General features: G+C 48.3%; 9 protein-coding genes across 9 annotated transcripts; 4 read left to right on the top strand and 5 right to left on the bottom strand.

Annotated features, from left to right (window-relative positions):
* Window positions 1–3: 3 nt before the first annotated feature.
* On the bottom strand, window positions 4–1,477 carry F5147DRAFT_669855 (uncharacterized protein). The gene is made up of 4 exons (XM_041435500.1): window positions 1,043–1,477; window positions 813–980; window positions 615–752; window positions 4–565 (listed from the first exon to the last, which is right to left on the bottom strand). The coding sequence occupies exons 1-4, from the start codon at window positions 1,124–1,126 to the stop codon at window positions 221–223; spliced, it is 735 nt and encodes a 244-aa protein (XP_041298612.1). The 5' UTR covers window positions 1,127–1,477; the 3' UTR covers window positions 4–220.
* A 4,036-nt stretch (window positions 1,478–5,513) lies between these two features.
* Window positions 5,514–8,290, top strand: F5147DRAFT_669823 (uncharacterized protein). Its single transcript, XM_041435499.1, has one exon. It carries the CDS (start codon window positions 5,552–5,554, stop codon window positions 7,892–7,894), a length of 2,343 nt encoding a protein of 780 aa, XP_041298611.1. The 5' UTR covers window positions 5,514–5,551; the 3' UTR covers window positions 7,895–8,290.
* Window positions 8,291–8,804: 514 nt separating this feature from the next.
* Window positions 8,805–10,661, bottom strand: F5147DRAFT_669820 (uncharacterized protein). The gene is made up of 5 exons (XM_041435498.1): window positions 10,618–10,661; window positions 10,340–10,565; window positions 10,227–10,290; window positions 10,025–10,173; window positions 8,805–9,970 (listed from the first exon to the last, which is right to left on the bottom strand). Exons 2-5 carry the CDS (start codon window positions 10,454–10,456, stop codon window positions 9,119–9,121), a joined length of 1,182 nt encoding a protein of 393 aa, XP_041298610.1. The 5' UTR covers window positions 10,457–10,565; window positions 10,618–10,661; the 3' UTR covers window positions 8,805–9,118.
* A 56-nt stretch (window positions 10,662–10,717) lies between these two features.
* F5147DRAFT_627407 (uncharacterized protein) lies at window positions 10,718–12,189 on the top strand. Its single transcript, XM_041432711.1, has 2 exons — window positions 10,718–11,169; window positions 11,232–12,189. Exons 1-2 carry the CDS (start codon window positions 10,977–10,979, stop codon window positions 11,840–11,842), a joined length of 804 nt encoding a protein of 267 aa, XP_041298609.1. The 5' UTR covers window positions 10,718–10,976; the 3' UTR covers window positions 11,843–12,189.
* Window positions 12,190–13,491: 1,302 nt separating this feature from the next.
* On the top strand, window positions 13,492–14,688 carry F5147DRAFT_768230 (uncharacterized protein; the record flags this gene model as incomplete). The annotated part of the gene is made up of 1 exon (XM_041440943.1): window positions 13,492–14,688. One exon carries the CDS (start codon window positions 13,492–13,494, stop codon window positions 14,686–14,688), a length of 1,197 nt encoding a protein of 398 aa, XP_041298608.1.
* Window positions 14,689–15,705: 1,017 nt separating this feature from the next.
* On the bottom strand, window positions 15,706–17,018 carry F5147DRAFT_532550 (uncharacterized protein; the record flags this gene model as incomplete). Its single annotated transcript, XM_041430107.1, has 2 exons — window positions 15,706–16,671; window positions 16,728–17,018. Coding segments are annotated over 2 exons (1,257 nt in total), but the record flags the coding sequence as incomplete, so codon positions are not given.
* A 207-nt stretch (window positions 17,019–17,225) lies between these two features.
* Window positions 17,226–22,189, bottom strand: F5147DRAFT_669807 (ATP-dependent RNA helicase). The gene is made up of 22 exons (XM_041435497.1): window positions 21,950–22,189; window positions 21,774–21,891; window positions 21,443–21,724; window positions 21,296–21,388; window positions 21,106–21,243; window positions 20,912–21,057; window positions 20,624–20,861; window positions 20,468–20,574; window positions 20,279–20,407; window positions 19,822–20,228; window positions 19,673–19,770; window positions 19,556–19,621; window positions 19,330–19,503; window positions 19,087–19,275; window positions 18,849–19,034; window positions 18,665–18,788; window positions 18,480–18,610; window positions 18,207–18,434; window positions 17,977–18,156; window positions 17,636–17,923; window positions 17,405–17,573; window positions 17,226–17,350 (listed from the first exon to the last, which is right to left on the bottom strand). Exons 1-22 carry the CDS (start codon window positions 22,147–22,149, stop codon window positions 17,322–17,324), a joined length of 3,720 nt encoding a protein of 1,239 aa, XP_041298606.1. The 5' UTR covers window positions 22,150–22,189; the 3' UTR covers window positions 17,226–17,321.
* F5147DRAFT_669797 (P-loop containing nucleoside triphosphate hydrolase protein) lies at window positions 22,165–23,979 on the bottom strand. Its single transcript, XM_041435496.1, has 9 exons — window positions 23,911–23,979; window positions 23,752–23,863; window positions 23,594–23,700; window positions 23,443–23,544; window positions 23,196–23,391; window positions 22,843–23,135; window positions 22,755–22,788; window positions 22,614–22,700; window positions 22,165–22,559 (listed from the first exon to the last, which is right to left on the bottom strand). Exons 1-9 carry the CDS (start codon window positions 23,970–23,972, stop codon window positions 22,530–22,532), a joined length of 1,023 nt encoding a protein of 340 aa, XP_041298605.1. The 5' UTR covers window positions 23,973–23,979; the 3' UTR covers window positions 22,165–22,529.
* Window positions 23,980–24,210: 231 nt separating this feature from the next.
* F5147DRAFT_565919 (uncharacterized protein) lies at window positions 24,211–25,688 on the top strand (the record flags this gene model as incomplete). Its single annotated transcript, XM_041430775.1, has 2 exons — window positions 24,211–25,241; window positions 25,292–25,688. The coding sequence occupies 2 exons, from the start codon at window positions 24,211–24,213 to the stop codon at window positions 25,686–25,688; spliced, it is 1,428 nt and encodes a 475-aa protein (XP_041298604.1).
* Between the last annotated feature and the right edge of the window lie 167 nt (window positions 25,689–25,855).

The following is a 25,855-nucleotide window of genomic DNA, read 5'->3' as shown; positions in this document are numbered from 1 at the left end:
AACGTCACATAATTTCCCACGTCAAGTAAACGTGTCTCCCATTTCCGCTCAATGATCTGAATCATGACGATAAGTTAATCTCTACGACGGTAGTGAACAAATATATGAGTTAGATAACATGATAGATACAATGCAATATGGTTATGGAATGAACTGCCCAAGACGGCGAATGCAACAAACGAGGGACAAGGGAAGTCAGTGGTAGATCGGCCCAACAGACTCAAACGTCCGTCCGACAAGGAGGCCGTAGCCTTGAACGTCGCCTAGAAACCATGCTCCTAGAGTACAGCCCTCTTCTACACTGTTCATCATGTGTGGGAAGGATGGCACACCAATGGCCGTTGACGTACATCCATTCATCAGCGCGGTTGTCAAGATTGGATGGAGCTACGAGGGGCGGAAATGCGCTGTTTGATGGGGCGTATGTGGGCACTGTGAGGCGCGCGCCAAATGCCGCATCTTGATACGGCACCCAAGACGAGGTTTCACGCGCCTGAGAGGGACACGGCGAAACAATAATTGTCGGAGCAGAAGGATGCGTAGGTTTGATGACGAGCGGTTCGACCTTTGAAACAAGTTGAACATCAATTTGCACATACTTGGATCAGACTTACTAAAGCAGACGAACGCCTACGCTTTCTTCTCGGTCGTTCTGGTAGTGAAATTTCAGGACGTGTAAATGCGCTTTCCTCTGCCAAGCTCGGCGACAACGACGGCTGCGGCTGCGGAGCTACTTCTAAATGTTCGTTCGTCTAAGAATTCGTTCCAGTTTAACTACGTAGTCCAGTGAGACAGACAGAAGCGCGACGTACCTGTTCTAGTTCTTGACCAAAGGGATCTAGCTCAGACAACAGCCTAGCAACTGTGTCCAAGTCTTCCTCCACAACATGTTTCAAGCCACGATACACAGGCTCAATGGTCTGGCCACACAGCCCGCGCCACGATAAGTCGAGACAAGTGAGCACGTTTACATCGACCAACTAAATGTGAGGCGTCCACTAGTTCAGATGACGACGGTAAATAACCTTGGAATAGAACTCACCATGCCATTGTCACTGCCAGACATTGCATGTTCAACGCGCACATCCAGCCATCTGGCAGATTTGCGTGACAGTCGAGCAAACATCCGTTGAGTCCCACTCAAAGTCCACCAAAAAAGTAGTTACTGCACACGGTACTCCGAGGCCCCTGATACCTGCGGAAGCGAAGTAGATAATGTGTAAATCGACCTTGATATGAGAGTCGACCGGACAGGCCTCAGGTGTCTCTAAGGATGGAGCGGAAGAAGCATGGAAGCCAGGTTCCGGGCATTGGGCCAAGGGAAAGCACATGGAAGAGAACTTGGACGTGTTTTTGACTCCGGATATGAAGAAGCCGGAGCCGGTAGACAAGAATCGAGACTGTTATATGCGCCAAAAATCATTAGTAAATATTTTATGCCCATTTAGATTGTTTTTGTGAAAGAATTCGAAATTTTGTACCGAAATGGTGATCAAGTGACGCGCACTGACACTTGGTCTAAGTATCTACCAAGATGAGTCTATTACAGACTAGTGACAGCACAGTATTGAACGATTGTATATAAGCTCAGCGCTCAACCATAAAGTAACCCAGACAAGTAGTCTTAGAGGAGGAAGTAGAGGCAATATACTATAGTACCGTGTGATACGTGGCGGATACGCATGATTAGTACAAGCTATCGCCTAACGCCGCGACGCGCCCATATGCCAGGGTCAAGTTAAACACGTCGGGACTCCCAGACTGCAAATAGTAGTACCGTTTGTTCATTTGCGCATATGGTGTTGTTGCCGAAGTTGTTGTCACATGCTGTGTTTTAGATTACAAGTGTAAATGTCTCATCTATTCGGTTGCAATTTTCACATCGAACGCCGAATTGCATGATATCCTCACGAGAGTTAGCTCGAATTCCTCGGTGTTCCTTGGTGAATTTCGGAACTGCGATACTCGCACCTCTCACGGTCAAACGGGTTACGAACAGTTCAGGAGCTTGAAGCTTGAGGATTTGTAGCCAAGAGCCCATACATGTCCCCCCATACTGTAGTAATACGGCTATCGTCATTGGTCAACCCGGTAATAAGCTTCATCAGGGTCTAGAATTTCGAATTCGACTCGCTATACCATGCAAAGATAAGTCGACGGACCAAGACTGCTGAACTGGGAACTTGCGCCCATCTTCTTCCGGAACTGCATTTTACCATTTGATAATCCAGAAGAAACAAGGCAAGAGGCCGCTGATGTTCTGTATTTGTATGTCAGGCCTAAGTTTGCGTGCGCGGGAACGGCCGCGTGACTGCGTTGCCTCGCTCGCACCATTTCAAAATTGATACCCCCTCCTGGGGGTGCAAGAGGCTCGCAAAAAGGTACCGGCAGCCTCGATGGTAGAGCCAGGGATAAGTCTCCCTTGAATCGTGTACATGTGATACTTTTAGGCTTTCCACTGGCAGTTTCCTGTGTCACCTGCGGATTGTCAGCATCTGTAAGACTAACGATCTAACCTAAAATGGTCCCTGTGCAAACTTCCTGTCTAGCCCATGAATCACTTTCAGATTATCAGCGTTTGTAAGAACAGAACTTAGAAGATCAATTTAACCTAAAAAAGGCCCCTGTGCAAGCTTCTGGTCTGGCCAACCAAACTAGTTAGTGAGATCCTGCCGTGTCTTCCTGCCGTCTTGATTTATTCGGATATTAAGAACAAGACTTGATGCTGTCTTCAATTGTAAGCTAGATGGCATATCGAGGCATGCGAGCATAGCATATTTACCACATCACTAAACAGTGCTAGGGGCTTCGAAGCTTCACATGAAACCCCAGGCAGTAAGGATCAAATGGGGCTCCTGAAAGGACCCCAGAGAGTGAGGTCTTCGTATCCGATCTCTACACAGGGAATGTTCGTGACTTCCCCGCGTAATTATGAGCTCCACAATGAGGCACCGGGCTGTGTAACAGCTTTAAGGAGTTCAGAGTACCTGTGTTACGTGGCCTTTGCTTCGTACAATTCGAGAAGAACGTAAACGGCTGACCTATTTTATATAGGGGTGTTTTGGCCAAGTCGGATTGGCTCTAGTCAGTAGCCGCTCGACGTAATACAACCATCACAGCTGATATTAATGAGAGACAAAAGGGCATAACTTCAGGACATTATGGTCAGGATGCGAAAGAATGTACTTTGCTAAACCAATATGGAAGGAATGACTCTTCCATGATCAAACGGCAATAAGCCGGATGTAGCACGTGGACGACTCCCGGAAGTCTCCATGCAACCTATGATGATCCAGCTAGTCTGCCTCACCTTGGTTCTTCTTGGTTCTCGCGAGTAACGCCCGGCACTGCCGGAGTGTTGTGATGTGGAGAATCAACCCTGATTGGCCGTACAAGACGGAAAAAATAATGAAGAAAAAAGAACCACTGTTTTGAGCTGGCACTCCGCATCAGAACCAACAGATGCTGTCGGTGAAAACCGACGGACGTTTTCAACGACGATTACGTGTGAACCCGAGAATGATGACAATGAGCCACTCACCGTAAAAGTTCCCGTGGACTGTGGTCATGACTGAAATAAACGATGCTGTAACCATCGTCCCATCGCGACCGATAAGCAAGTTTCACTGCCTACGAGGGAACGGAGCGGCGCCACTATCAGCCCATGCAATAGTCATGATTGATATGAAGCTAGTGACCTTGATACGAGGCCGGTGACGCGGATATGAGCTATGTGTAAAACCAACTTAGGTCTAAGTCAGCTCATAACAAACTTTGGGTAGATATGCCCGAACGGCCTAAAGTGATTTCACTTGCCACATTGAACAGAAAGGCTGCGCGTTCTTATATCATAGCTGGCGCGCAGTGCTGGGACACGAGGCAAGCCTCGAGGCGTCGTGCCATCAGACTATGTTCCAAATAGGAAAGGTGATGATATCTAGGCGCCGTGTTTGCGCGCGGGGCGGTGTGAGGGTCTCCAGGATGTGCGGCAAATATGACGTCGTGAGATATATGGCTAATACAGGCGGGCTGACTGATCACCGATGAGATAAGTTGGGCGGTTTGAATTGATCTGTTTTTGTTTCAGATATCTTAGATGCAGATATATCAAAACCGGCGGTGAGAGATGGGATGATGATCAGGATAAGGATCATATAGATCGATGAGATGGTGAAGCTGATAATCAGTTTACGTGGAGAAGTCCACAGAGGAAAACGAGGACCAATGAAATTGAGTACACATCGACAACAAGGGGAGAAGACGTGTAACTGGTAGTATGGAAGGAGTTATAGAAATACTTCTTAAGAAGTGCTCCTGGAAGGCCACCCGGCAATTTCATTTCACGGAGAAAATAGTGCGTGGCAACTTCCTATATGCACTAGATGGAGGACACATGGTTTTTGACCATTTGGCAAACAGGGAAACAGTCAAAGGGTTAATAGCTGATTGGAGGTAGGGGAAATACCAGAAACATGGGCGGCGATCAAAGATTGATCAGTTGAACAGCACAAGATAAAACATAAGCGGGACGCTGGCGGGTAGTGCCCGTGGGGCAGGCCCGATGACAATGTGACAAGAGAACATGATGTACAATCACTGCCATGGCACTATTATGCGTGATATGGGAGCTAGACTGATGACTGTGTGATATGAAAGTCAGGAACGGGGCTGGTATTGTTGGAGCGTGTTGTCCCCCAGAAGGAGGATGTCTGACCAAGTGGCCTGCCTCGTTGCAAGGCATGGCTTTCGGTGACTGATCACGAGTACAAAGGAAGCTCTTGCATGGAGTAGCATTGTGCAATATTGGACAGCTTGCTGGTAAGAGGGCAGCCTCGAGGCATGATTCCGCACGGATAACTGGGATAGGGATGAAGGTTTATACCTCAAACGCAACCAATTGTAGCTAAAGTACTTACGAGTCAGGGCTAACGAACCAAGGGAAGAGAGCTGGGAAGAGTATTCCGACCTGTCGTAGCCCTGTCGTCGTTGCAGAGAAATTACGGACCCACTACGGCACCTGCCTCAGCACAGCCACCATCGGGTAACTGTGATTGGAAGATACCCCCGTGAACTGCTTTCCATAGTGTTATCCACAGCTGACAACAATGGTGTGCCGACCCACAATAATGTAAAAAAATTTACATTCTACTCCAGGATTAAAAGGTTGGTCTTGATGTCGTACCTCACAGCTGCTAGCGATACTCATTTTAACCGACGTTGTCTAACACAGCCTTTTTATAATACTCGGTAGGCCTTGCCAAATTTTTATCCTGTGCATGGCACTGACAGGACGCGTGTACGATTCTCTTTATCTGTAGACTTGCCTATCAAAGGTCAATTTGAAACCTTAGACTGGGCTCCGAACGGCCATTTTTGTTGTGGCCTAGGTCACTTATTCATATCGCAAACTTGTAGACGCTCATTTCCTGCCTCGAGGCAATCCCCGAAGTCATCTCTCATACGGTCATAATATCAGATCCGAGATCTTCCCGTGGAACAATTCCCTTTTAACCATCGGTGAATCCATTTCCTTTCCCTTTTCCCCCCGTCTATGCTTACTGCTTCTTTCCGTCCGCCCAGCGGTGGCTGGTACTGTCGTCCTCCGCCCCCAATGCAGCGCCGCGGCCGCTCACGCCAAATATCGCCAGTGGCACTAGCCAGGCAGGCATCCGAAGAACGGAGACTACATCATTTATGTGCCGAGAAACAGCGGGAAGCAGAAATTGCTAGACATACAAACTTCTTTGTGCCACAGACACATCTCTTACCCAAGTTAGAGGAGGCGGACCCTTCATCGACGTATCCACAGGAGCAACGTTGTGGTTCAGACGCATCATCAGTGGTTCGCTCTCCTTCACGTTCTACACACTCCAAGGCCGCCTCCATGAAGTCGGCGGACAAATCTCCTTCGTCTACCCGCTCTTTATCCCCGACTGCTTCAGGGTCTCTAGGGTCCGCTGAATCATCAGCACCGTCTTCTATCTCCCTTGACTCATATGACTCGCCTCCCTCACCCCCCCAATCACTTGAGGACCAAGTACAAGTGGCTTATGCGTTGGATGACATCCGTCTTGCCAAGATCCTACTTCTTAAACTTAAAGGGATCGAAGTCACCTCGGACAATGATCCTCGGATAGATGAAGTTCAAGATGAGGATTTCGACATGTGCTTCGTACCATCAGGTCCGCTCAAGCTTGAAGAACCTGAATTGCTTGTTGTCCAAGAAACTCGACGGAGACAGCAACAGAAGTGGGAGGAGGCTCAACGAAGACAACGCTTGCGCATGTGCGAAAGGATTTGGGAGCAGGAGAAACACCGTCTACACACCGAGCGACTTCGCGCTATTCGCCGCCGCGAGGAGGAGATTGCTGTAGAGGAAGAGCGAAAGCGGATAGCAGAGGTTCACAAGCGTCAAGAGGCAGAGCTCGCTCTTCGACAGCGTTCCACGCGGGTGGGGTTCTCGATGGCTCAACGTCACACTGTATCTTATGGTAAATTGTCGCAGGCACAGCTTGAGAGATGCTCTTCGAAGCGTGACGAAGATCCATTTCAGTACAGCTTCATGCGGCCCATGAATTTGAGCACAACCCCACCCAAGCGTGGTCTCACATCCCCGAAACCCCTCCGTAATGACACCACGCCGAAACCTTCAGGTGGCCAGCAGCGCACGGTGTCGTTCAAGGAGGTCATGTCCTCTATGGACGGTAAGCTGTTCCCCCTCGACGCAGCTGAGCGGGCGGAAGAGGCGAGGCGTATTGCAGGAATCAGTACTGTCTCCAGCCCTTCGCGGCACCATCATAACTCTGCGCGATCTGATTTACTGCTGAACCTGCTGCATGTAGTCGAGTGGCAGGAAGGAGAAAGGAGAAAGGCGAAAGGCAAGAACGTGGAACGACCTGCGCAGCTTCTCGAGCAATCTCCGCTCTGCAGCACTCCTGCCCCTATACCTTCGATCCCTTCGACTGACTCGATACCCCCAATGTCATCTTCTATTGCTACGTCTCGATCGAACTCTTGGCTGTCCTTTGGCAGTTGGCGCTCGTCGGTAACAGACATTACGTCTCCCGAAGCATCTTCGCCTGTCACCGACTCGCCCAAGTGCTCCACGTCATCTCTGCAGCTTCCCACTTTCTATGACAGTCAGCGAGATTTGAGCCCGCGCTCCTCCTTCGTCCGTGTTTCGCTCGATGAAACGCCACTATCGCCATTCAAGGCTCAAAGACATACTCGGGAGGTGCAATTGTCTCGACCTACTGTCGAGGTACCTTCATTAGCAGGTCAGTCTCGTGGATTGGAGAGCATGGGGAAATCGCTGGTTCGACATGTCAGTCGTTCTGTTCATGGGATAGTCGATGTGGCGAAAGGACTTCAATCAGCCTACATCTCTACGACCATGTTTTCCGTTGGCGCCGCTCCCTCCCTCTCTTGTACGTTTTCACACTCTCGAGCCAGCTCCTCCAACAGAAGGAATTTCCGACCCTACGGCTACCGTGCTCGCCCAGGTGACGTGAAGAAATTTACCTCTCTCACCACACCATCACCAATAGCCACCTCGCCTGAGCCGATTCACTTTATTCCTCTCGTATCTCCTTTCCCACCGGGTAGTGCATTAGTTGTACATCGCTCGGCGGCTTCTCACTCCCTCATCGTCCCTTCGCCCCTTCGCCCTCGCACTCCCCCCACTGCGCTCGCTTATCGCATGCGCCCCGTCGCGAACCCCGAACTCCTTCGTTTACGTGCACTCCAGAATCTGATGTATTTGCGGGGCAAAGAATGGGAAGGCCGCGGACGAGAAGGCGGGCTCGGCTGCGGTAAAGAGCGTATGCTTGGCGTTGCCTTTGAAGGCCGGGGGCCGAGCGGCCTAGGGTGCGAGATCCGCTTTGTTATCGCGTGATAACTTCCCTCCTCTGGTGGGACTTATGTGTGTGGTGGTATCTGGACTTTATAATCAGTTATGCGTTGTTTAATCCTAATTGCTGGAACGGGACCTTCCATTTTAGTTTTGTAGGAGTGCGAGGAGCGGAGTGGTGGTAGTGATGATCTAGGTGGTCCATCTGTTGTCTGTATCTATAGAATGGTTTTTAGCTGACGATACCCTCGCACCACGAGCACGTACATATGATTTTTTCTTTCTCCCTTGTCCATATTATATACCTGACCGGCGCTCTTCCAATTGCGATATCCCATCCATCTAGACTTACCGCTTCCTTGTCTTGCGATTCCTCCTACGTACTTCGTATCTGCTTCGCCATAGAGAGTTGATCGAATGCAATCTCTTGTTTGTTCGTTTTATGTTTTAAGTAAGTTCTGTCCTTAAACACTAGTGTATCCATGAGGTGAAACACAATGTCGGTCTCGGGTCTTTGACTCCCCGGCAGGGTCATGAATTTCATACCGGGGAAGATGATGTACATTTACCGACGACAGTGCATACGCAGGTTCAGATGGTTGCATCCAGCTGTCTGGCCGCCGTCCGTGAGGCGTTCTCGAAGGATGCAGTCATGTGAATCCAGCTGAGTAGGTCCAATGTTGAGTTACTTCTGAGCCTTATCGATTGTTGTGCATTCAATCAGTATCCGGTCCTTTTGGCCCTGCTTTCCATATACGGTCGTGCACAACAGCCATAGTAATTTTGTATCGGCAGTAATGGTCAATGTGACACGGTTGTTGTTCCCGCAGGCACAGTCCACTGTGAAATAGGAAGAAGGTTAGTGGCCAGGCAGGGAAAATGTTTCTTTTACCTGTCCAGTTGGTGACAGGTGAAAAGATGTCTTTAAAAACCTTGATCATGGCATGCCACTAGAGGACACTTCTACCATTCGAGACATTGTTGCTGTGAGCCACTTTTCCTGCCGGTAACCACCCTCCAAGAGCCTCCAAAGTTCAATCCGACGGACGGATGATCGTAATGAAATCCACCTGTTCCCGGTGACAGAATGGTTGTCCGACATTTGCAAATTGCGCGTTTCGAAACTGACGTGTAGTTTACAATTCCAGGTAACGCATTGTAGTTCATATGTCATCGAAAGACGTTGCAATAAGAGGAGTACTGTCAAAACAAGAAGGGTATCAAAAGAGTCTAGGGATACAACACTGCAATGAAACGAACTACCGCCAGTCAATGGGTGTAATCCGCTATATTTGGCGAGGTCCAACGGTCAAGTTTAGACGATGTCGATTGCGCCCAACCTACGCTTGAGCCCACGCTTACCGGTGGCGCAGGCCCAGGATTTGGCGAAAATAAATTTGCGGGTCGTCGCATCGCCTTGGCGTATGGCAGCTGATTGGAGTATATGGGATCTTGCATACGCAAACCACTACCAAGTTGAGGAGGATGCTGCGGCTGGATCCGCTGCTGTGTTTGTGGTCGTTGAGGTTGCGGTGGCGGGGGTAGAGGTTGTTGTTGGGGCTGTTGTTGAGGCTGCGACTCCCATCCACTCCAAGGGTTGCTTTCCCGCTCTTGTGGCATATCAATATCAAACGCCCACGGGCTCATACGCGATCCAGAAGAAGACGACCCACTCCGCATCCGAGATGCAGCGGAAAGTGATGTTGAGACTCGACCACTCTCCTCTCGCTCGAGATCAAGTGTGATGCCCTTTTCACTCAAGGAGGCGGAGTCAATGCCTAGCATCTTGCGCAGTTCCTCATTCTCCTTTTCTAGTCGAGAAATTTCAATTTCACGCTCCAACGCCCAATCATCTCGGATCTCGGATTCTGCTTGTTGATCTATTGTTTGGAGGAGAGCAGTGATGTCGATCGGGGAGTCTTGGGTGCCATCATCGTTTAGTTCGGGTTCTTCGCCAGACATGGAGCGATGTAATGCACGGAGGGTGTGAGCAAGGCGCTGAAGACCGACTGCGGTCTTGGTTTCGGAAGTTAGATCGGTATACTGATTCTGGGAGTCACAGGCCAAGAGTAAGCCTTCATAGTGGCGCGTCAGGGTAAGCTCGTGCTGCTGAGCTGCTAACTAGATTCGAGGAACGTTATTATCGGAGAGCTGACAATGGGCTGTCAAACGCACCGCATGATTCCGAAATTTGGACATAATGGTTTCCATAGTGCTTTCATATTCTTTGAGAAGGATACTAAATTGCTTGTTCTCGTGAAGTAGGGTTTGGTTCTCTATTATGAAGTGGGCGTTCAGGCGCTCCAATTCGGAGTCGAAAATTTCTGCGAACAAGGTTTAGCCCTGCTGCGGATGGAGGACGTAAATGCAAACTGACCTTTGGAAATGTCGGTATTAAACCGCCTCAAAGCAAAACCTGAGCTGGCATGTACGGCCTGGTCCTAGTGAAAAAATGTGAAAGGAACGGATATTAGTAGTGACAGAACTGACTTTTATTGAAGCAGCTTGTGAATGTATTGTATTTGATAACTTCTTGTTATGAGCAAGCTGGTCACTGAGCTCGTGGATGAGGAGCCATGCGCGCAGAATATCGTTATCCATGATCATGTTCAAGAGCAGCTTTGTGCTCTTCCCAAATAGGAAGGATTAACAAGAACACAAAGTGCACTGTTTGAACTTTTGATCAGCCTAACGTTTAGCACAGTTCAAGGTGGTCCTAGGTTGCTGCGGAATAAGGAATGAATTGAAGAGACTAGTGTTTCACTGACCTGGTAGAAATCTTGTGAGCTTGGGGTCTAGGTGAGAGAGCGTGGGAAGGAATGTTAGAGGGTCGGCGAACTCGTTCACGAGCTTTTCTCTCCTATGATAGTTCCTCCTCATCAGCCGAATTCTGTATAACATTTAAACTGAAACGCTCGCTTTCTTCGATAATCAATTGGGAAATAACTAGCGATTATATCACTGTTTATCTCCAGCACACGTTTACTTCGGCAATTTCGACCTTACATTTATTCTCGCTAATCATCCCGTCTACTCTCTTATTCGGCTTTCTCGTCGCATTCGGTCCTCGCCAATTTTTTTTTCAGCACAACTTTAGTCTTCAGCTCATTCATATCAAGTTTCAAACATGGCATCTGCCTCTACATCTGGTCTATCAGCGTCAGTCACGCGCATTTTGTCTTTGACAGGCTTTGCAAAGGAGCTCAAGACCAAAGACATTCAATCTGCATTCTCGGAGTGGGAGAACATTGGCGGAGGATTTAAGATCAAATGGAGAGACGATACGAGCCTCTTGATTGTTTTTCAAGATGCCTCAGTTGGTATGCCATCTGATTTCTGGTAAAACTGTGTCTTACGAATTTATCTCCACGTGGTTAAACAGCAAAACGAGCATATCTCCACACGCTCGCGTTTCCTCCTGCCATCCTTACTACCGGAAGTTCCGCTACCATCAAACCCTATGATGGACCTGACGCCCAAACTGTCATTCAGACAGTAAACACTAGAGGCCACACAGGCAACGCTTCTCGCGGCCACAATTTACGCGCTGCCTCTATTTCTGTTTTCCCCAGCCGCAGCGCCAACACTAGTCAGAACGGCAACGGATTACGCAACGGAAACGGCCAAAATAACCACGTGCTGAATGCTACTATTTCGGAGCATTCACCAAGGCTCATCAACGGGCGTGAGCCTTCTCCGACCCTTCCGACGCTCCCTTCTCACCCGTCTCTGAATGACCTCATAAATTCAGCCGTGTCACACGATGATCCCGCTATTCTTCACGCGGAGGGTCCACCAAAGATTGGAGATCCAGGGAAGAGAATGTTGGGCGCTGCATTGGGTGTGAGACACCCTGCACTGGGACCGCGGGTCATTAATGGAAGTCATGTCACGGGAGGTGCAAGTCCAGGTACTAGCCCCAGGGGCAATGGACTTGATTCTACCATGAGGGACATACAGAGGGCAATGGGAGGGCTGACTGTCGCCGAGTGAATAATACAGCATGTCCGAAGATGCGTCTTTGGATTTGCATCGTGGCGTTTCAATTGAGTGCGTGTAATTGATGTTTTTGTGGCTGATACGCATCCCTTGATGCATAATTGGAGGTTTTCATATTTTTTTCTGTTTCTTTGTGCTATTAGTTCCTGCATTCCTCGTGTCACCATACGTAGTCCCTCGTTTTCGAATGTTTTTGTGCAGCCAAAACCAATTACTACACATTCTAGCGCCGCATCTAGGCCTTACTGTGTGATATGCGCCAGCGTGTTCCCTGAACCTAACATTGGATTATGAGGATATTAGTTATTCATTAGTCATAAAAATAGTTGGTCTGTGCCCGCAGTTCCATTGGTTCCTGAAAGTTAGAACACCCGTCGTTAACCCCCTCACACACCATGGACCCTACTGCCGACCTCGTTGCCCGTGCATGGTAGAATTTAGTCATGGCAGGATTTTGATTTTGGCAGTGCCACTACCTGTGACACGGCATGATCGCTGCCAACGATGGCAGCCAATCCCGGAGTTAGCACAGCTCTAGCCAGCTATGCTAACTTGTTTTAGATCCTGATTGAGGCTCCTGCTGTATGATCGCGCGCAGTTCAGCGATAACGCACCATCTGTTACGACATCACGGAGAAGCTAATACATGGCATCTTGGCCCATCTTAGCAGCATCATGAGGTTTCATCAGATCAAGATGAAACGGAAGATTGAATTTCATGGGAACAGGTAAGGTTCCTTATTCGGCCAGTGCACTCGTTGATGGACAACCTTGATTGATATTCGCAAGCGCATCTCAAGCGCATCTTGTTACGAACCCCTACACGGGCCTGACAAATGCCCAGAGGCCACCCGTTCCGGGAATACCACAGATCACGCGAGGGAAACAAAGGGAGTAATGCCAAATATGTGGTACAATGCCTTGTAGCTATTGACGGCTGCCACTCAGCCAAGGGAACTTCATGGCGCTGTCAATAACTTGAACACGAGGTTCAGGTGCGTCTTTCCCTCACAATCAGAGCAACTCTCCAGTATTCTTTATCCGGTTCTCAAGCCAACTCCTTGTAGACACGGTTAACTGGTCAGTGACCTTGCTGCCGTAGCTAATACATGCGGTCTTCTTTCTGACCGGTGATTTTCCTGATATATCACATGGTTGATGACTTTGACGACTAAGGTCGTTAATTCACTTCCGCGTCCATTCTTGCGCCATCATTTAGTACAGATTTCAACGTGTTCGTGAGCCACTTTACCCCCGATTGCGTTGTTTGCTATCGGTACATTACGGGACTGATCAATGGAAGTAACGCAGTCACAAGAGTTAATCATTCGAGACCCTATACAATCCACCACCGTAAGTAACTGCCAACAGCAGCCGACTTAGCGATGCGGGCCTGGTTTTAAATCGCCTGTCTTCCAATTTGATACGTTACTGACATCCCAGCCTTTCTATTTGTGTTCTTTAACATCCAGATTTCGACCCTTCTTTACGGCTGATCTTGGGGTATATGATCTCCGAATCGATTTCCGCGCGCAGCTTTCGTTGCTGTTCCATCATACACTGAATGTGACTTCCCTCATCATCTAGACATGCAGCCATACATATATTGCCATCCTCAGTTCCAGTCCCCCCATGCACACATCATGAGTCCCTATATCCTCTCCCACTCCCCTGATAGCGCCTACTCTTCCGACAGCTTATACTCCCCTCCCGAACGTTACCAGCCGAAGTATGAGTCCTCTGCGACCGTACCAAGGTTCAACTCATGGTCAGCTTATAGTCATATTTCGGGCCTGTTACGTGTTCCCCACCATGTTCCGTCCATCAATCCTAAAGTCACGATTTTAACGACACAACCATCCCTGTCCTCTGACATTAACACCCCTTCGTCTGCGTCGACGCAGTCATTACACACGCCGTCCTCCCCATTCGTCCACTATCCCGACACTCGGGAAGACATGGATTTTGATGAATCTGACTCCGAAGATGAGGACGCCGATTTTGACATTGAGGGGATGGACGGGATCGAAGAAGAAACCATGCCGTTTTACGGTGTAACCATGCCTCAAGTTATGAAATCCACCTCTGCGCTCGAAGGCGCGCTGGGGGAAGGTTCACGGTCATCTGGCCCTTGGTGGCCGCAGCCATCATCGTCATATATGCTTTCAGACCGACGAATGTCCGTGTCTGCGCCTGGATATCCTACTTCGTCTCATCGACAAATACCCTCCCATGCACAGCGACGACAGGACAGTGATACGTATTCCCCAAGACCTCATAATGATTCGTCACCAACATCACCTTCATACCCTCATCACAGCTCTTCATATACCCAGGACAGTTCGAATTCAATGACTACATTATTCGCACCCACTTCTGCATTGTACCAAAATTCGTCATCATCACTAGCCGATGCAATTCCACTCGGCCTAACACCTGGAGCAACACGAAATTCATCCACCCGTCTGCCCATTTTGCAACCGCAACCAATCCGCCCAATCCCCCCCATTCCTTTGGACGAATTAGCAACGTCCGCTGCCGAGGTTGATGACTCTGTCTTTCCGGATGAAGGCATTCGTAGACCTCGGGAGCGGAGTCTTTCGCCTCTTCCACTTCTTTGCCAACCAGTCTCCGATGCCGTGAGGTATCAGTTGAGCACAAACCCTAGGAACGCTCAGGGTGACGGGGAGCCATATGATCACCAGATTACGGCCGAGCCGTCACCTAGAGCTTCTATTCAACCTCATCATTTTAGCCCGGCTTATCCCCGAAACTGCTCAGGAGCTACGCATACTCCGATGTGTACTTGTAGGCGCGATAGGAAAATGAGTAGGCGGTGATTTTTTTATCCATATCAATTGTTCATGCTGTGATGTTATTGATGAAAAGGTTTTACTTGGGTATTTGATCAGGCCTAGTAACTAGATAACTATATAATTGGACCGGGCATAGTTTATTGCATGTCTTCATTCCATTCGGGGCTCGTTAATAGTTACTTAACCTAGTGATATTATGGACACGTACAAACAAAACGTGAAGTAGACTAAGTAACAGGACTAAACGAAAAGAGGGCTGAAAAAAAAAACAAGGCAACTGCGTTCTGAATCAGGGTAACCTTTTAATTATTATTATTGTCAAATGGTACCGTAAAGAGAATGTCATTATGGAACATGAAACTGTCTTTAGGATCTGGGAATCCCAAGACAAGTCGTGCGATGGTTATGAGGTGACGCTGGGAATTCAGGGGTTCGCGAAGCAGATTGACGGTTTTGCGCAGCCTAAGTCAAAAGTGGAACTGCTGTTAAATAAACATGAAACATTTGCTATATCGATCAATGAGTTAGTGTGCACTGGATCAGGATATAAGTCGAACTTACCGGTGCTAAGGTCATCATCTCACACCATCAAATAGCTATTGTTTGTTACATTCCTCCGCCAGCAGAGGTCGTCCGCATTCTAGCGCTGCGGGACGTAAAGGACCTCGTCCTGATCCTATCACATTCACGTATGTACGACTTCTGTGGAGTACAGGGAGCGAAGCGGGTTTGTGGAGCCACACTCTTCCGGCGACTTTTCTTGGTTTCATTGACGTTCGAAGCCGGTTGTGGTAATGGGGCGGGGCGCTTAGGGTTGGCATCGACATGGTAGAGTTCAGCCGAAGGCAGCAGTGGCGGAGATCCTGGGAAATCCGGATGTCCGTGGATAGATCCTCCACGGATCTTCGACTGTAATGAGACCGAATGGTTGGGAAGTTCAGGGGCGCCCGAGTTAGATGCTGCATCCAGAAGGAGATCCTCAGCCTCACCCCTTTCCTCGTTCGGAAGGAAATAGAAATCTAAAGGTACGTAGGATTGGCGCCGACTGCGGATAACAGGTGATTCCTTGATTGAATTATCGACGCTGGTCCTATTCAGGTCAAGTATTGGGAACAACGTGTCCAGGGGATGCGTCCCGTTATCTGTGTCAAAGTTGGTATAGGAAAAAACTTGTGCTTTCTGCCTGATCGTACTCGTGTCAGATTTGACCGGCTTGGAATTTCTAACCGAAGCTTTATCCATTATGCAGAACTCTCCCGGGTTAACCCAGCGTCTATACTCGCTGCCATTGCAAGGAACCGATTGGCGATTGTCGGAAGAAGCTGGTCTTCGGTCATTATAATGAGAGTTTCGGTAAGGCACTGCAAGAAGCCCCTCGTAGTACAGTTGCGACCGTTCCTGCATGTAATTTCTGTATGTACCGGCGCATTCCTGGATATTACGAGGGGTGCCAAACGATCCAGAAAGAAGTTGATAAAGTGCCATCCGCTCAGTAACTGAGAGTGTACAAGCGTTCGGTGACAAAGGGTCGGCAGAAGTCTTGCGTGGCGATAAACCTAGTTCAGCCCCATCGGTTCTTAGATCTGGCACCGCTTGCGAAAGGGTGTGGAGTGGGGTTGTCTCGAACATTAATACCGGTGGGCCACAATACGTGTAAGAGACCTCGTCTATCGCTTGCGCAAATGAATCAGACTCGTCAATGGTGCTAACCGCCATGTCAAATTCATGGTTGTTGCCCGTGTCGCTCGCAGGAAGGATGTCAGATTGGAGGATTGGACTAAATGCGCGAGCCATCCGAGATGACGGACAAATGACTGCAGGTGGCAGGGGGTCGTCGTGAGTGGATCGAACGGCGTATTTCCTTGGACGGCCAGGTCTGGCCTTTGTAACTCCACGAGGTTTGTTAACTGAGGGCTTGGCCTCCTTGAGTTTCGATACCAAGTTTACAGTTGCTCTCTGCGACTCCTTCATAGGCGCTTGGCGCAAAGTGCGGAGGTTCGGCTTCGGCTGAGAAAAGAGATCACATCAGTTATTTTTTTGATGATCTATTCAAATGTTCGAACCGATTGCGCCGGCACTAGAACAAAATCATTTGGTACGGTTGTGTTACCATTCTTATCTTCCTTGATCACGCGCAAGCCTCGGCTGTGAAAATAATCATAGACATGCCTCCTGTCGATATTGTAACGTTCTTGCAGCTCTTTCCGGACAGCAAAGGACGGCATCTCGATATTTCCAGGGTGTATCAGCGCCTCAAGATCACGGACAAGATCCGGCCCTAGTCGGAGAGCGAGGCTCTCAGGATTGACACGCCTTCTCTGGAATACAGTGCTAGCATTTTGAACAGCGGAAGGGTTCTCCGTTCCCAACGGTTGATCAAATGACGGGGAGCCAGAACCATTGGGGCGCTGCCAGGTGGAGTGTGAAGAGGTATTTTGACGGGTAAAACGAGAATTGGTGGCTGCATCGGTGTCACATGGAGAGGCTGTTTCCATTTTGCTTGGAGAATAATTGTACAAGAAATGAGAAGGTTTCACGTTAACTTCAGGCAAAATCAACATCGCTGCGTTGGGATAGAAATCTTAAGTAGTCTTAGTATTCCGCGGAGTGTAAAAACTACATATACTGTTATTGTACAGCCACCACATGTTCTCGGGTTAAAAGTACAAACTAGCTGCGAAGACGACTGTAATATATGTGGATTAGAGACAAACAAATCTCCAGAGTGGTCTTGACTTACTGTCCCTCTTGATTTTTACTTGAGCCTCTTCCAGTTTCTTGAACAGGTCCATATCTCCGATCACCCGTGCAGCATCCCTGACTTCCCTACAGGTCTCATCTAATCGCGTTATAACCCTCACTATCGTACCTTCTTGAACGTCAGTCAAAGCCGTTATCTGGTCAAAGGGCTTTACAAATGGTCGACTATGAGTTTTTGCCCCTTAGCAGTTACGCACGTTCGCTGACTCACCATGCCCTTCGCCCATTCGTATACTACTTCCATGAGACCGAATTTTAAGCTAGTCTTGAATTCCTCCGCTGAAACCTTGTGGCGGTCTTGCACACATTCCACGCCCCGACTGATCGTAAGAATTGCATCTCTGCCTTCCTCGAGTTTGATCGGCACAGCAGGTTCTACCTCTGTCTTTTCTTGAAAGACGAAGCAAGACAGAAGAGCAACCACTTCTTCCGGCTCATAGTTTGCTAGAGTATTCTCGAGTATAAGTTCAGTGAGGACAAGCTCATTTGCAGAGTTGATCTGAACTTCAGTGAGCCGACAATATGAGTCAGTGTGGCAGGGCTGTATCTGACCTCGCAGGCCACACGACCCTTCAGCTGGACAGTTGAATTTTCGTCGATGAACTTCAACTCCTTTAGAACCTCGATTCGTTGTTCATAGTCCGGGATAAGGTCGAGGTTCTGGTCAGAAATTGCCATCTTGAGTTTTTCGATATTGGTGCGCAGCGTCTTCTGATCATGGAGAATGACATACTACTCGGCCCGGTCAGTCGAATGAAAACGTGAAAGTGACTTGAACTGACATGATCATGAAACTCGTCGCACAGTGTACACGAGAAACCTTGGCGACGTTTGGCGAGGTCATTTCTGCTGTGCAATGCCTCCTGGAAATCCAGCGTTCGTATGCGGTCCCAATTAACCTCCGGTATGGTTCTAGCAGTCCTCCATTTGTGGACAAGAATTTGTAGCGAGTTGATGATCTCAAGCATCAAAGATTTCTTATGCTGATCGACGATTCCAGTTGCGTCCACCTGTTTCGGCTTAGCATCAGAGTTCCGAGCAAAAATGTTGCATACCTTCATAGTTTCTGAAGTTACCATAGAAATGCTGTCGAGAGGGACACTTCTTAGGTCGTATGTGAGATTCTCGACTTCTAATGAAGTGGGATCCAGTGGCCATCTCGGTGGTAGAGCTCGATCTTCGACATCTAAAAATTTAATGAACGGGTTTCATGTGCTAGCGTATGCCATTAAATAGATACCTGTATCACCTAATTTCGTTTCCTGGTCTACCATGGCCAGCACAAAAAATAGTTTGCCCGCGAATGAACTCGCTTGCCGTGGATCTGGTTTAAGCAAAACGCCGACGTTGCCTTGCCTAAAATGCTGGTTGTAGACGGGAGCTTGATCAGTAGTCATTAGGGTTGTGATTGGTAGATAACATACGCCGTCTCTTAAGATGACAACCCTCCCTGGACCAAGCAGGTTGGCATTTGAAGGACTGGATGCCACCATAGTGCAAAGTTTATTATTTAACCCAACGACGTCAAGAGAAAGATCGTAATAGCGCTCGATGTCAACCGAGCATATATCACATTCGAGTTTAGGCATCTTGGAAAGTGTCCTCTCATGCTAATGATTATCGTGGGTCAACGGGTATGAAAAACGGAAGATACAAACATACCTCTGCAACTTGCTTTTGGTGTTCGGGAAGCAGTCTCTGTGAAGAATTTTCAGAAAAACTCCGTTTGATCATCTCCTCCACACGCAGTGCCTCCACACGAAGCAAGTTTAGTATCATATTATAGGTGAGCCTGAACTGCGACTGCAATTTTCCGGGTGTGCCGAGCATCATCTTCAAGAGAGATGTTTGCTGTAAAGCAAAGGTATTGGTAAAGTATGCCTAAATAATCGACAGTGAACTTACCTCAGGAAGATTGTCACCTGCAACAATGATCACCGTTCCAGTAGGGTCCAGACCTCGCCGTCCAGCACGACCTGCCATTTGGGTATATTCGCCAGGTAGTATGTCCCTGAAGCTGCGCCCATCATGCTTCCGTATGTTAGAGAACACAACACATCTTGCGGGCATATTAACGCCCTGCGTGTGCCATCAGGATTCCCTTGCCGATAACACATGATGAGAAGCGCACCATAGCAAATGTTTCTGTGGCAAACAAAACCTTGACAAGCCCACGTGCAAACAATATCTCTACGACCTGTCAGCGGCGCGTGAGTCGTGATTACAGCCATGTGTGGACTCTCCAGACCTCCTTGACGATGGGCAACAAACCACCATGATGAACGCCGATTCCTCGTGATAGTAGATCTCTCATCCTAGCGATCTGCGGAAGCTTCTTGTCCGAACCTAGAATGTGAATTAGCGCAGTCAATGAAGTCATCTATGCGCCACACCTACCCTTTAGTCGTGCCAGGGCCTTTTCAACAGCGACATGTACTTCACTCTTCTCCACAGATGTGCACAGATCTGAATTGGTAAGAGTTGCAGCGTTTTCTTCGCAACGCTTCTTTGACAAAGTAAACACGACGACAGGAAGAAGCCCCTTTTTCTGAAGATGATTTAGTAGGTGCACGTAGAGATTCTTGTCTGCCCCAGTGTGAATGGTCCTAGACTGTCCGCCGCCACGCCCACGGGGTGCGGACCCACTTGGGGCTGCGCCGCGTTGACCACCGCGTGCTGGTGCTGCGCCACGCTGCACACCTCTTGCAGCGCCTCGAGCACCGACACGCTGTACAGGAGGTAGACCTGCAGCTTCTCGTTCCTTGTCCTGTTTTCTTCTGAGAGCATCGCCAGCATCCTGGTACCTAGAGTCGTAGCGTCAGGGTGTGCAATATCCAATCGGTTGTCATAGTACCCCCGTGCAACCCAATTCCTAGATGCATCGACGATCTTGAATGTGTCCCTGCCGGCGTAAAGATAATGTTCAAGGGGCACAGGTCTTTGCGCCGTGGAAATTACATAGATGTCCTTCTTCTTGGTTCGCCTTTGTAAATTCACAGGTAAAAGTCAAAGCCTAGACGTGCAAGCGTCACATTTTGCTCACCCTACCCAGTCCGCAAACTCTTTGCTGTTAGGAACAGTTGCTGATAGCAGGATGATATTGACATGATCGGGTAACATGATGATCACTTCCTCCCAGACAACACCTCTCTGCCAAACTCTAAGCAAAGTAAGTCCGGGTATAATGCAGGCACCGTACCTCTGCATCATTCACGTAATGCACCTCGTCAAAGATCACAAATTCGACATCGCGAATCAGATCGGCACCCTTGTACAGCATGCTTCGCAGGATTTCAGTCGTCATCACCAGACAGCTCGCCTCAGGATTGATCTGCACATCCCCTGTAAGTATGCCGACAGATGATGACGAGAAAGTTTGTTTGAAGTCTCGAAATTTCTGGTTTGACAGCGCTTTGATTGGCGACGTGTATATGGCGCTAGAAAATAACTTGAAGTGCTGACATGCTATAAAAAGAACACGACAAACCGTGTCATATGTTTCTCAGCAAGAGCGATGGCGTATTCGGCAACGACAGTTTTCCCAGCGGAAGTATGCGCAGCGACAAAGACTGAATCTCCCATTTCGAGGTGATACACTGCTTCTTTCTGGAAAGTATCCAATTCGAAAGGATACTGTGCTAGAGCATGAGATTTTGAGTCATGAAAAGAACGATGACTGACTTTGTGAGCCATATCCGGCACAAGTTCATGGAAGTTGGTCATAGGCTTATTGATATCAACCACATGTGCCCAGTCGCGTTTGACTACATTGGGTTTCCTAGTCCGTCGGGGAGCCGTTGATGGTCGTAGATGTGTCCGCTGGAAGTGTATTATTTGAGCATCAATTGATCCCGCACGACAAGGTCCTCACCGTTGTTGGTAAGAGCTCGTCAATTTCTCCCAAACTATCACCATTGGGTAAGAGATCTCTTTCGTCATCCAGCACGTAACTTTCATCATTGTGCTGAGTGATATGTGCTGAGCAACTATACGATACATGCGACAATGACAAATATACCTTGTCCTCGTTGTAATCAGTAGTATCATCGAGAGAGGTAAGCGCATCGTCTTCCGGATCGTCACCCGAAAGTCGCAATCCTCTCGAAAACCCCGGTGGGACAGTTCGCAACCCTTTGATGGGCACTGCTGTGGTCTGTTTTGCTGCCAGAATCACGTCGTCAAGTCCACCAGGTTTGAAAGGAAAATGACTGGATTTTCCCCTGACAAAGTTGGCGACTGAAGCAGGAGCACGGTCCATAGATGTCGATGTGAGCGCTGTCGAAACCACTGCATTTGGCGTCTTGGACGAGTTTACAGTACGAAATGTGGGAGAATAACCAAGGGCTCACTTCTGCATAACCAATGACACGTCCTTCGAGACCCGCACGCAGGAAAGTCAGACTGGTCGGCGGTGGAGAGGGTTCGGAGGTCAAGAGTGACTGTATAGAAATCTCGGGTTGCCATGTTCTGAGGTGAAAGAAATCAAATTTGCTGGTTTTAAAGCATATACAGAGCATGCACGTACATTTGATATGTTGGAAGCCAGTGTTCGGGTATCCTGTCTGGTGGAAGGAGTAACTTGGCTTCAATTTCTTGGTGGACCTTGTCCCGAGTAGGGAAACCAGCAACTCCGAGACCTTCCAATATCTGATCTGCATCCTCTTGCCGAGGGTTCAATATTTGATCCATGACATGTTCGTGATTATCTGGCATAGTCTTAGCCATCCGTTCTGTAGCTGTGCTACATAGTTTTAAATGATCAAACTCGATTAAGACATTGAAGGATCTGTGGCTGTGTTGGAAATTATGCATTCTTCACACTGATACAATACTGAGTACCAGTAGATCCTGGCCAGGTCACAGATTCCTCCCATAATAATTATATCGTTCCCTGCGGAGAAGGTCAAATGTTTGATTGACTATTACTATCCTTATGTTTTGGTGCCGTCTAACGATCATACTGAGGGATAATATTGCAGCTCAAACGTGGAATCTGGGGCAAAAGCCTCAGCGGTTCAACGTCAACAGAGTCGAGCTACTCGACTGAGAGGAATTTAAGCCTACCAGGTAGTAACGCCAGGCAAACACACTGGCGACAACAAATGCTATACTTGAAACAATGTAGGCTGCATGTTCTATGTAACGCTCATTCAGCAACGGTGAATAAGGCATTCAACGATCAGGCGCACCATCTTACACAATCGAGCCAGCAAACCGCTCAACTGGATAATAGTGCCCACACCTTCAAGTATGCGCATATGCGTGAAGCCAATTTCCTGATGGTATGATCCGTTAAAACGCTCGTGATATGCAGGGACACTTCCTCTAACCTTGATAAATTCAAGCTTCAAATACTCGGGTAGTCTGACAAGAGAGATATTCTCAGTGCTGGCGATAACCCAGTAAGCTAGGACTGACTCATCGAATGTCTTTGTCACTCTGAAGATTGTGACCACGATGTCAACAGCGCTGTAGCCTTGCTCCCAGAGCTCATTTAGTTTCTCCATCGCAGCATCAATATCACCCTTCAAGCATAATCGGATCATGCTTTGTACGATGACAGGATGAGGCTGGTCGCAAACTTTGAAAACATTTTCGCCAGATACGAAACCGAAACCGGAGTGCGTTGACTGAAGGTTATTGATTGCTTGACGCATATCACCTTCACATGTGAAGATGAGAGCAGTAAGACCATCATCATTATATTCGACCTAAGTCAATAGCAGATTTGGTTAGTAAGAATACGACAAGCGCAGTAATTGAAATATCACCTCCTCCATTTCGCATATTTCTAACAACCTTTTCAGAATTTCGGTGTCTCTGAGCTTTGCATATCGTAGGATGGCACACCGACTCTGTATTGGTTCGATTATTTTGTTAGACATGTTACATGCCAGGCAAAAGCGAGTTGTGTTCGAGTAAATCTCCATCGTTCTTCTTAGTGCTTGCTGTGCACCACCGGTCATACTGTACAACGGAGTGAGTGTCACCAAGATGTAACTTCGTCGATTTTTGCACCTGTCAGCCTCGTCCAGAATCACAATTTTATGCCGCCCAGGAGGAAGGGTGACCTTCTTCTGTGCAAAGGCCTTTATTTTATTCCGTACGACATCGATTCCTCTAGGGGAAGGTCAAAGCAAGAAATACATAAAAGATTAGAGCTGCAAACCTCTCATCAGAAGCGTTGAGTTCGAGAACACCCTCTTTGTATGCATCCCCGAGCAACTGATGCGCTAGGCAATGTATACTCGTTGTTTTTCCAATACCCGGTAGACCCTACAATGGCATTTGCATCAAGAAATGGGATCCAATTGTATTAAAACGCACCGATATGATAATATGAGGGCAATTTCCATCCTTTGCAATGACCTTCAGCCTTTCAATAGTATCAATATTTCCGACCACATCGTCCAAGCTCTGCGGCCTATACTTCTCCACCCTACCAATTCTCAGTCACAGCAACCATCTAGAAGCCGAATCACGAACCACGGTAGTTCATAGCCTGAACTTGCAGCGGCACTAGCTGGTGCCTTCCCTGATGAAGCCATGAGTGAGGCGCGACGCGTGACACTGTGACATTGCATGTCTGTGACCAGGTGTGACCATACGCGTTTATTCCATTTTGCGTTTGGGCTTAATGTCCTCTTCGTTGCTGCCTTCTCTCAGTCATTGCTGTCAACGTCAACGCTTCAATATCGTGTTGCAGCATGGTGAGTAGAGCATGATATTTGGAGTCAATTCTTACAGTATATACTTGCAGGTTCAAAAGGGTCCCGTTTTTTGTCGATGAAGGCCTCAGAGGTGCTCTCTGCGACGACAGACCTTCCTAAACTACGCCTCGACTACCGCGCTATTTCAGAGTCGATAGTGTACAAGTCTCACAACGCCTTCAATCGCAAGGCTCCACTTCCGATTGGTGCATTGCAGTCGGTCGTGCGCCATTACGATGAACAGAAGAGACTCTCCAATGAGTTAGGCTTGAAGCGCCACGCACGGTCGAACTTAGGCGAAAAGATGCGACAGATCAAAGATCCAATTGAGAAGCAGGCTGTCTTGAATGAAGCTAAACTTCTCAAGATGGAGGTCACAGACCTGGAGCAGCAACTCGTGACAGTGGAGGACATTTTACTGGGGCTTGCATTGCAGATACCGAATGACACACATCCCGATGTACCACTAGGTCCAGAGGAAGCTGCTGTGGTACTTTCCACTCATGGATCGGATCCCATTGCCGCCAGTGGCAAACGTGACCACATGGATATTGGTCGCGCTCTTGGTATCCTTGACTTCGAAGCGGGGGCGACCGTTACGGGTTCATCATGGTATTATCTGCTAGGAGAAGCTGCACTCTTGGAGATGGCTCTGACCAACTATGCCCTCTCAATTGCTCTTAAACACGGATTTAGATTCGTCACGACGCCGGACGTCGTTCGGGCAGACATTGCCCTACGATGTGGATTCCAACCCAGAGATCAAAATGCTGATCCACCTGTTTCGCAAATGTATCATATTGCATCTTCGAATCCTTCTCATCCCGAACTCGTACTTTCTGGCACTGCAGAAATACCGCTTGGCGGTATGTTCGCAAATCAAATATTCACGGAGCAAGCTTTGCCTTTGAAAGTGGTCGGTCTTGGCCGTTCATTCAGAGCTGAGGCAGGTGCCCGCGGCGCAGACACTCGTGGACTGTACCGAGTTCACCAATTCTCGAAGCTTGAGCTTTTTGTTGTTTGTAGTGAAGACGCGAGTGAACAAATGATGGAAGAACTTCGTAGTGTGCAAACCGAAATTTTTGAAGGCCTAAATTTTCCGTTTCGGTGAGTAACAATATTAGACCGAGGCCCCTACTCTGACATTATAACACAAGAGTTTTGGATATGCCTACCGAAGAATTAGGTGCTAGCGCGTACCGCAAATATGATATGGAAGCATGGATGCCAGGTCGAGGGAGTTGGGGAGAAATATCTTCCGCATCTAATTGTACTGATTACCAGGCCCGTCGCCTCCATATCCGCTACCGTCGGTCGTCAGGTACGCACAGGCATACCACACCAGCGTCCTTATCCGCTTCGACTCAATCAGCACCTGCGATACCATTCGCCCACACTTTAAATGGCACTGCAGCTGCCATCCCCCGTCTGGTTGTTGCTCTTATCGAGAACGGTGCAAGGTTCGATGAAGAAGGCACGCTAGTGGGTCTTGATCTACCCAGCACTTTGAAGCCTTTCTGGCATGGTACATCTTCGATCATATGGTGGACTTGAGCGTGGGATGTTGGCATGCTAGTTGTTGTCATTGTCAAGATGAAGGTACAGAACTTTGACAAAACGATCTAACGATCTGATTGTTTGTAATTTAGGGAACTCAAGAAATAACCCTTGTCTGATTGGCTGGTACCTTCAGCGAGTTCAACGACGACTTTGCCAGGCTT

Source organism: Suillus discolor (genome assembly GCF_016758755.1).
Source record: "Suillus discolor strain FC423 chromosome Unknown F5147scaffold_4, whole genome shotgun sequence".
Taxonomy (NCBI): Eukaryota; Fungi; Basidiomycota; class Agaricomycetes; order Boletales; family Suillaceae; genus Suillus; species Suillus discolor.
The sequence above is the reverse complement of the archived record's forward strand: the minus strand, read 5'-3'. Positions and strand labels throughout refer to the sequence as shown.